This window comes from Hordeum vulgare, chromosome 6H, assembly GCF_904849725.1.
Source record: "Hordeum vulgare subsp. vulgare chromosome 6H, MorexV3_pseudomolecules_assembly, whole genome shotgun sequence".
NCBI classification, from domain to species: Eukaryota; Viridiplantae; Streptophyta; class Magnoliopsida; order Poales; family Poaceae; genus Hordeum; species Hordeum vulgare.
In genome coordinates, this window is record NC_058523.1 from 28,570,176 (window position 1) to 28,580,858 (window position 10,683).

General features: G+C 47.5%; 1 protein-coding gene across 2 annotated transcripts; it reads left to right on the top strand.

The window, feature by feature from the left end:
• Positions 1–683: 683 nt before the first annotated feature.
• On the top strand, positions 684–2,656 carry LOC123402660 (beta-1,4-mannosyl-glycoprotein 4-beta-N-acetylglucosaminyltransferase-like). 2 transcript variants are annotated; one of them, XM_045096595.1, is made up of 2 exons: positions 684–770; positions 1,259–2,656. In XM_045096595.1, exon 2 carries the CDS (start codon positions 1,425–1,427, stop codon positions 2,577–2,579), a length of 1,155 nt encoding a protein of 384 aa, XP_044952530.1. In that variant the 5' UTR covers positions 684–770; positions 1,259–1,424; the 3' UTR covers positions 2,580–2,656. The 2 variants fall into 2 exon arrangements, with proteins under 2 accessions (XP_044952530.1, XP_044952531.1); XM_045096596.1 differs by having other exon boundaries at positions 687–880.
• The last annotated feature ends 8,027 nt before the right edge of the window (positions 2,657–10,683 follow it).

Consider the following 10,683-nt stretch of genomic DNA (forward strand, 5'->3'; position numbering starts at 1 on the left):
ACGTTTTTCCTATTCCTGCATTTTGAGAATCCTACAAATCAAAGAGGCCCTAAGAGGCTAAAGTTCCAAACACCCCTGACTAAAGAGGGGCTAAAACTAGTCTTGAGGCTAAAAATATTTAGTTAGGGGTACCCCTATTAAAATGTGGTTAAAACTAGTGTGACTAAAAATATCCGACGTCATTTATTCGTATGATTTTGTATTTTTATGTTTCTTTATTACAGCTGCGTCCCTTCAGAGATTTCTTTCAAGCTCCGCATGATTATATTAAACGAGCGGCTGTGCGGATAAGCCGGATGATTTGTAGCACGGGCCAATAAAATGAATTTGTGTCATCCGCGGGGCCAACGAGCAGCAGAAATGACCCGTCCTTGTTTCTTTTCTTGTCCGACGGCCCGGCCGGCTGGTTTGCACTCCACGTGGGAGGCTGGGGCCCAAAGCCCAACACGTGAGAGTGCATGCATAGGAAGGAGTAAATGGCGTGTGCTCATGGTGTGCTGGCCGGGCACGTCGAAGCGAGCTTGGAATTTTGCGTCAAGGACGAGGAAGGGATGGGTAGAAAAGTATACTGATAAAACAGGCGCCGGGCCAGGAGATCAAGTCAGGGCATTTCAGTCGGTTCAAACGTGGAGCTGACGGCCAAGGCGTGGAGCTGAGTACCATTCTACTCCTATAATTTATCTTCTTCGTCTTCCTCACGGCCGGCCGACGGCGGTCCGGTCCTCCGTTGGCGTTGGGGGATCCCTCCTCCCTTCTTTCTTCCGCATCAGGTACTACTTATTTCTTCTGAGTTTCGGCTCCGGTGCCTCCTCTGGCGCTCCCTCTGTACCTAAATACTTCTCCGTAAGGTTTTGCGGCCGGCCATCTGAATGATAGACAGGTGATGCTCTTCTTTGGTTTATCTCCGCAAGTTCTTACCGGCTCAGTTTTCCTTTAGCTTTCAGATTTCTTGCATGTAGTATGTACAAATCTGCTTCTTGTCTTACTTCACGCCTCTATGGTCTTTGCTTCTTGCAGCTCATCAGAACCTGAACTGAAAAAATCTACTTCTTGCAGCTCATCACAACCTAGTGTGTGTGTGTGTGTGTTACCTTTTTTCTGAATCTGTTCTTTTGTAAAGCTGTCTTCCCAAATTGAAAAATTCTTACCTATGCATATGCGCTTTCCATTTCTGTCCAACAGGCTAAAGCTGCATGGCAGCCCTTCTTAATTGTACCACTTTATTGCTCATTCTCTGATATCTTCTTGCATCATGCAGGATTGCAGGTTAATTACACAAACAGGCTCAGATTATTTCAGCGGAGTAATAAATAAAAGACTAAAAGACATTGGCTGCTTCACTGGATACGACGACTCTCACATGCTACTGAAATAAGAAGCTTAATTTCATCTCCTTTTGTGTGTATCTGTGTCATCAACTCATCATGATGGCCGGAAGCTCCGAGTATCGGCCTTTCAACTTGGCAGCAAGAGTAGGAAAGAGACGGCTCATACCTTTCAATTTCAAGTTGAAGTCGGCGGTACCCGCCATTGCTCTGTTTCTCACGGCCGTGGCCATCCTTGCCGGAATAACCCAGCACCACCGGAGCATCACCTACTTCCTGCGCCCGCTGTGGGACACGCCGCCCAAGCCCTTCACCGTCATCCCGCATTACTACGCCCCCAACACCTCCATGGCCGAGCTGTGTGAGCTCCACGGCTGGCGCGCCCGCGCCTCCCCTCGCCGCGTCTTCGACGCCGTCCTCTTCAACAACGAGCTGGACATCCTGGAGATCCGCTACCGCGAGCTGCTCCCCTACGTCCACAAGCTGGTCATCCTGGAGGCCAACGCCACCTTCACCGGCATCCCCAAGCCGCTCTCCTTCTCCGAGAACCTCGAGCGCTTCGCCTTCGCCAGGTCCAAGATCGTCTACGACAGGCTCCCCGTCGCCACGGCCACGGCGGGGTCTCAGGGGTCTCGTCGTCGGGAGGAGCCGTTCGACGTGGAGGCCAGGCACCGGCGGGCGCTGAACGCGCTGCTGCGGCGGTCGGGCATCGCGGCCGGGGACGTGGTGATCATGGCGGACGCGGACGAGATCCCGAGCCCGGAGACGGTGCAGCTGCTGCGGTGGTGCGACGGGGTGCCGGCGGTGATGCACCTGCAGCTGGAGAACTACGTCTACTCCTTCGAGTTCCCCGTGGACCGCGGCAGCTGGAGGGCGACGGCGCACATATTCAGCGAGCGCACGGCGTACCAGCACTCCCGGCAGAGCGACGTGATCCTGGCGGACGCCGGGTGGCACTGCAGCTTCTGCTTCAGGGAGATCGCCGAGTTCGCGTTCAAGATGAAGGCGTACAGCCACGCGGACCGGGTGCGGCGGGAGAGCTTCCTGGACCCGGCGAGGATCCAGCGGGTGGTCTGCGGCGGGGAGGACCTGTTCGACATGCTCCCCGAGGAGTACACCTTCAGGGATCTCTTCAAGAAGATGGGGCCAATACCCAGGTCGGCGTCGGCCGTGCACCTGCCTTCCTATCTGATCAAGAACGCGCACAGGTTCAGGTTCTTGCTTCCCGGTGGATGCTTGAGAAGACCAGCTTAAAACGATCACAATATAACTGTTTATTTGTGAGTTTGTCACGCGGCAACCTTATAACTTACTCATGCACACATGCCATATGCGCTGCTGTTTCAAACTGTGCAAAGCGCATCTCATTTGATGTGAAACAGAATTAGTTTATACTCCTCCGTTCTTAAATATAAATCTTTTTAAAGTTTTTATTAGGACACTACATACGAATGTATATAAACATATTTTAAAGTAAGATTCACTAATTTTACTTCATATGTAGCCCCTAATGAAATATCTAAAACTACTTATATTTAGAAACGGAGGGAGTACATGATTTATAGTTTACATTTCTGATTTTGCTAAAACTCAGCTAACTGAGATTTGATTTGGTCTCATTTACTTCTACAACCTTGAGATCAAAACACATGTCGCTGGCACAAATTTTTTTTGTTGCGTTGTTGTTGTTTCACACAAGAGGGCGAGAGTTGTTGTTGTTTCACGGAGATAATTGCAGGGCACTACCATATTTGGACATGTCGTGATGGATAGGTATCAATAGTCAAAAGTTTTACACGTCGGTACTACTTCATGGACTAATTGTTACGAAACGGCTGATAGCCGTATAAACCCATATTGACCACTATCTGACATACCTGGCTCGCATGTCACGCGACACGGTGGCTTACACGGACAAACCGGCTACCGAACCGGCTCGGTCGCTCGCCGTAACTGGCTCGGACCGTGTCGAACCGGCTAACCCTAGCCTTGCTCTCCCCTCTCCCTCTCTGCGCAGCAACTCCCGACGGCGGCGACCCCTGACGACGGTGACGTTGCGGGCGGGTACGGAGACCTTCCCGGCCTCTGGTGAGAAGACCACGTAGGTCTGGTTGTGGACGACGGTGGCTCCAGTTCGTACCACTCCTTCGACGATGATGAGGATTTGGAGGAGGAGGCGACGCTGTCCATGGAGGACAGGGTGAAGCTCGCAAAGATCTTGGTGTCCAACCCTACCAGTAGCCATCACTGGACCATTGGTGCTGGTGGCAGTGTGGTGTAAGTGCCTCTACTCTATCCCTCTTTTTTCCTAATTAAAATCTGGTGGGCTAAGGTTAGTTGCTCATTTGATGTTATTTCTGTCAACTGTAGTTTGCATGATGCTGTTTGGGAACTTTGGATTTACTTTGGTTCGCAGCCCAATTTGAATATGAAGCTATGTAGCTCAGATGTTACATTTGTGAACCTATATGCAGTGTTGCAAACACAAGGGTTTTATTTCTGTGATGAGCTGTACCACATAAAACATTTAGGCATAGGAAAGGAGAGAGAGCATGGCTTAGAATTAATTGACACAAACACAAACATCCTGAGCCTGCCCGGCCTTTGTCCGGCCAGCCGCCCCCCGCACCGAATTAAGAAGAGGCGAGCGAGGGGTGGGGGCGGTTACGGATAAGGCTGCACTAGCCCTGCACCACCCATGAGCCCCACTCACTCCTCGATGCAGCCGACGAGAGGGGAAACCAACGACGCATCGCCGCACATCTCCGTCAGACACCGGCATGTCACCGACGAGCCCTCCTCATTCGAAGAGGAGACCATGAAGACGGGTGCCTAGTGCAGCGAAGTGGTGGAGAGGATCTCTAGAGCCCATGAGCCGGGACAGTAGCGGGGGGATGAGCGTCGGGCGCGTCGCGGGTGAGGATGAGGGCAAGGCCTCATCGCGGGGCGCAGCGCGAGGGTGAGGCCTTGATGCGGGCGGGCGCGGCGCGAGGGCGAAGCCGAGTGCACGTGGCCACGACCTCGGCGCGGGCGGGATGAGCGTCGGGCGCGGGAGGGATGGAGCGCCGGGCGACCCTCAGCCCTCCCACGTGCGGCACTCGCGCCAGTTGGCTCTCGGCGCCCAACAATAATGGCCATGCATGGTGTAGCGTGTTGCAAATAAATGGTCGGTACGCCACAATACCTAAGACTGCCCATAATGGGAGTATCATAGGTAGTATCATGCATACCAACTAGGCAATTTCGATGAGGTGACATAGAATTAAATGAAGAAAGAGAGCGTTGAGTATCATATCATGATACCGTATCATATTAAATGTTGTGCTACTATGTGTCTTGCATGACAATAAATGAACCACCCTATGATACTTATATATATATATATATATATATATATATATATATATATATATATATATATATATAATAAAGCGGCTATTGCTTTCGTCGGAAAACCCACCGCGGCATTTTTATGAAAAAGCCCCTATAATTTTTGTAATTCAACCCACGCTCCATCATTTATCTGCAACACAAAAGGAAAAAACGATTCGCAGCAAAAATTATACCCGTATGCATAGCCTCCTCCCGTCGACCCTGGGCCAAGGCCGCCACCACACCACTCGCCGCCGCGGCCGACCTCAACCGCCACCGCTGCCGATCTCAACCCACCCACCTCCGCGGCCGTACCTCTTCCCGCTCACTGCCCCCGTTGTGGCGCTCGAGCGCATCGTGTCGACCCTGGTCCACCCTGGCCTGTGCCCAGGTCGCTGCCACACCACTCGCCGCCGCGGCCGACCTCAACCACCGCTATTGTCGATCTCAACCCACCCGCCTCCGCGGCCGTACCTCTGCCCGCTTGCTGCCCCCGTTTCGGCGCTCGAGCACAGCTTCTGGATCAAACAACGCGACAACTACAGTGACTGGGGATGATGCGTCTGCTCGATGCAGAACGGCGGCGGCGCGCGGAAATGGCGTGGCGGAGCGAAGTACTTGCAGGTGGAGGCGGGCCTCCATGGCTCACACGGGGAACTCCGAGATTATGGCGCGGCAACGTCGACTCCTTATGGCCAGATAGAGGCGCCTAACCCTTGCTCCCCTCATCATATCCCCTCCTCCGGCAGGAACTCATCATCTGGTGAGATCCCCTCCCCATGACTCCAACCGTGTGCTAAGCACCGGCAAGAAATTTTGTTTTGTGGGGATTTGTTTGCTGATGAATAAATGTATTGAATGTAAGATTGTATTGTTGTAGAGACAGAGAATGGAACACCACCTTCAGTTTGTCATCTGATCCCACATTCTCTACCCCATGAGTGAAATAAGATAACAGTCCATTGATCAATTCATGCAGCCTCTTTGTTTTGCTTTGCTTGTCCCGCTCAATTTCTCATCATGGTGGAATTAACAATGGACGGGTTGATTTCTTAAAAAAATAGGATAGGACTGACTACATTAGTTAGTTAGCTTATTATTTTAATAAATCAAAATGATTATAAAAAAATTAAAAGCGTATGGTATTTTTTTCTCCCGTTGCAACGCACGGGCCCTTTTGCTAGTGATACTAACATATGATACTATGCATTACGCTTGTGGTATCATACACTACTATCATATGCATGATACTAGTATATGATACTACCCATTACAACTAGCCTAAGAGACCGAGGATAACTTGCTAAAGTCATTACTTCTACATCACGAAGAAAGAGAGGACATTTCTCTCTATTAGCTAGCTAACACAATATGGAACCCTTAAATTAACCCTCCAAAACCCCCAACACACCACCCCATTCAAAATAAAACCACCTCCTAGTCCTGGTTGGTATTACCAACCAGGACCATAGGCCCTCCTGCCTGGGCTTCCCGCAGAGGCCACGTGGAGGCCCTTCTGTCCCGGTTGGTAAAGGAACCGGGACTAAAGGTTTTGGACTTTAGTCCCGACCCTTTAGTCCCGGTTCCAGAACCGGGGCTAATGGGCCTGTGGAACCGGGACAAATGGGCCATTTTCTACTAGTGACAAGTGACACAGGAAACCTAATTTTAAGGCCTACACACCTTAAAGTCTACGCTGAATCACTCGGACTCCTTGAATGCATCAAGTTGAGGTAAGTAGCTCTTCCAATCCAGTGACTAGACTATTGAGGTATTCCATGGTTCTAAATGACATATCTACATGATGGTCTTGAGTCTATTCTTTATTCACACGGAACCATTGGCTCGTTATCCTGATATCGATTTCAAGCAAATCGAATGGATGACATTGCAGAATTCTCCTTGAGTGCCTCATCTATGGCCCTCGGATTGAATTTTAGCAATTTATCCTAATGTCTAGACTCGGAATAGTTTGGCCGAATCCTATATCCAAAGAATTAAGCTCATTGCATGATCTTTACTTTGAAATTGCAACTTACCAACTTTACGTTGGAGTCATGCAATTTTACATGCTCATGACAAAACTGCATACTACTATTCCCCTCTATCTTTGATACGTGGAAATCTACCAAGTATTTCCCATCCGCGGTAATTCAGTTGCATACCGATATCACCATCCGACATACATCATTGGCCCCTCAACATATAGTTGGGATCTATGTGAGGAATAACTGAATTTCTGTTAATACCTCATGCCCTCGCATGGGGAGTTATTCAAAGCCAGTATGCTGCTTCAACGAGGAATATTTCCACACATTAGGGGGGGAATTCAAGTACCATAAAGAATGTGAGGAAATTAGTGAAATGTTTGACACATTTCTGCCTCAAATCCACATACTCAAAGATCTGAACCATGAGTTCAGAAGATTTGCAGCTCATTGCAAATAACCTGCCAAATTCATTTACTGACTATAAAGGTGTCACCCAATCCTACAATCCTGCAAAAGTACGCCTAAAAGAGTGGAGGTGCCAACAAAAACCACTCCACTCCCCGTTCGATGCAATAGGGGGAGATGTATGGAAAGAGTACGTCAGGATTCAGCTTCTCGCAAGCAAGGATATCAAGGCCTATGAATCAGTAAATGCAAGTCAATTCACGTTTATAGACACCATTGGTTAGCATACCCAGTGGATGGGAAACCTCCACCAACCCGGGTCATAGTGCACATAAAGACCAAGACATCGGAATACCTGTCTCAATCGCATTGGAAAATCGCGAGCAATCACCATGGGTAACGATAGTTCCATCAACTCTATATTCATATATAGATTCTAGAGAAACATATCAACGAAGTCTACAATTGTCGACATACACTGCTCAACTAGATTGCAAAACCTTCCAAACGATTCAGATCCAAAGACCATGGCCATGGCATAGTGTGGACAACACTCGGACTGAACTCAAGCAAAGGTTATCATCTAGATAGAAATAATCTTGCTCAATAATGGGAAGGTATTCATATGCAATACCTATACCAGTTTTCTTCTGGAAAGAGAATTGAGAACAACAAGGTGGTGAAACATACAACAAGTATTGTAGCATAAAGGTTCACGCAAATACCCAATTGTTCTCTAGAGGTGGAATCTCTTTTCGATAACTTATATCATTGGCAGTATAAAATCATCTATCTATGCAGTGGGTAGATGTGGTGATCCCATATCCATGTGGATGACTAGATTCAGTCATATATGATTGGTTCCCGATGGAATCTCACTTGTGAATCGAAGTACAAAATGCAACATACATTGTGTAAAAAATCAGTAATTCACCATACGACTTATTGTTGTCGGTACATATGGTAGAACCGATGTAGTGAGTTCCTTATACACAAGGATTACTACTACAATGATGATTATCCATGTTTGTGTGTCTCCAATGATAACACATGTAATCATCTAAATGACGGAATTTAAAATGAAGGATTCGGGTAAACTAAAATACCGTTACTACAACTTGAGCACCTTCATTCATACATTATGGTATATTATGTTGTCTAAATCCAAAATATATTGGAGAAATTAATTGTGGATAAATCTTATCCGTCCATGACTCTCATGGTAGTTCATTCTCTAGACGTAGAGTAAGATCTATTTAGACCAAGAGATGATGAAAATGAGATATTGGGACTCAATGTTCCATAATGCTATTCAAATCTGGCCAAACGGGTCGTGCCTGATGGGTCGGCCCGACTACCCGCAGGCCAAGCACGAGACGTGCCCGGCCCGACACAGGCTAATCGTGCCCGGGCTAGGCACGAGCACACCGTGGGCCGTGCCCGGGCCAGGCACGAGCACGCGTGCTAGCGCGGCATGTCATGATTAACGTGGGCCGGCCCGTGGCACGGCACGGCCCGCTTGGCACGACACGACACGACAGCACGGCTGCATCGGGCGATGGGGGAGTGGGGGCGGTCGACCGTTGGCGTGGGGGGAGTGGGCCAGGGCGCTAGCTGGCTGGGGTGGGGGCGCGGGACGCGGCAGGAGTAGCCGTTGGCTGGCATTGGGAGGGATTAGCTATAGCATTAGATGGGTTTAGTAGGGATTAGGAGGGATTTTAATACATAATTCATATTTTCGAAAATGTGACCGTTGGAGGGTCAAATTAGTCCGAAAATTGAATTTCCCCCCTATAAATAGGGTTGCCTAGCTCACGTATTTCACACACCCAAACATGGACAACCAAGACAATACTACCTTCACAATACCCGATTTTGGTCTTGATGACTTTGGCCTCCCCCCCGAGCTCCGATCACATTACCATGACTCCACCCATGCAAGCACCCTATACCGATCATCCCTCTCTCGAGCCCCTTCCCAATACCCAAGCCGATGGTCAAGGCCATTCTAGTAGTGGGACGGGTTCCTCCACCAGCATGGGTGTGAGAAGAACTCGTCGTAGAACCTCCGAGGTGTGGGAATTTTTCGATGAAGAAATATCCATGATGGGTGGTGTGCGGAAGGTGTCGGCACGGTGCAAAAGGTGCCAGAAGGAGCTAACCGGAGAAGCCAAGGGAGGAACCGGGCACCTGAAGAGGCATTTGGATTCCCACAAGAAGGCGGATGCAACGAGCGTCTCGAGCTCGGCCGTGCAAACTCATATCAAGTTCAACACAGACGGTATGGTAAGCAATTTCGTTTATGATCCTCAACGAGCGCGAGAAGGTATATGTCATTTTATTGCTTCTAATGATTTACCACTTGGTACTGGTGAATCTGATGGTTTCGTAGAATTTATTCAATCTTGCCATAATCCTAATTATAGACTAGTTTCTAGACAAACTACAAGTAGGGATCTTAAAAAGCTTTACCAGACTGGTAAAGATAAAATAAAAGATGAATTTTATACGTGCAATTTTTCAGTGTCGTTAACATCTGATATATGGACTAGCCGTGCAAAGCAAGACTATATTAGTGTGGTAACACATTATGTTAACGAACATTGGCAGCTACAAAAAAGAGTCATAGGATTTGAATTAATAGATGTATAATATAGTGGTTCAAACATTGATGAAGCTATACTAAAAGTTGAGAATGATTTTGCTCTTGCCGACAAAGTTTTCGCAATAACTTTGGATAATGCTTCAGCAAACACGAGTGCAATGAACACTCTGACTCCTATATTCTCCACATATGCTGCATCTTTTTTAATGCATCAACGTTGTGCTTGCCATATCATTAATCTTATTGCTAAAGGTGCTTTACATATATGTGAACCACACGTTGAATGCATACGCACTGCAATATCTTATCTTTCGCATTCAACTCAACGAATTGCAAACTATAGGAGATATTGCATTGTCACAGGTGCAATTCCTCATAAGTATAATTCAGACATGCCTATTAGATGGAACTCTACATATTTGATGCTTAAGGCAGTTATTCGAGACAGAGTTTCGTTCAATGGTTTTATTAATGCAAATTATGGGGTTGAACTTCTAATCACCGATGAAACTTGGCATGTTATTACAGCATTGACTGCATTTCTTGAGTTGTTCTATGATGCAACAATTACTTTGTCTGGGGTTTATTACCCTACATCTCCTTTGATGGTGCATAACATATTAGACATTGCTAGTCATTTGAAATCATATGAAGGTGATGGATTATTACTTAATGTTGTTGCTGACATGAAAACAAAGTATTTAAAATATTGGGAACATATTCCACTGTTGTATGCATTTGCATTTATCTTGGATCCCAGAGCTAAACTTGAAGGGTATCGTAGTGCACTCAATGTACTATCTGCATCCCTAAGTTTAGATTATACTGATGACTTCAACATGGCTCGTGACAAGCTATATGAAGTTTATGCTAAGTATGATAAAAAATATTCCGGAGTTCGAATGCAGCGACCTCCACCAGCACCTATTGCAGGTAAAAAGAGAGGGGCATGGAGCAAGATCTTTGGTTCTTCTTCTTCGTCCTC

What these genes read in the sequence shown, in the direction of transcription:
- LOC123402660 (XM_045096595.1), top strand. Translation starts at nt 1,425, where the DNA reads ATGATGGCCGGAAGCTCCGAGTATCGGCCTTTCAACTTGGCAGCAAGA.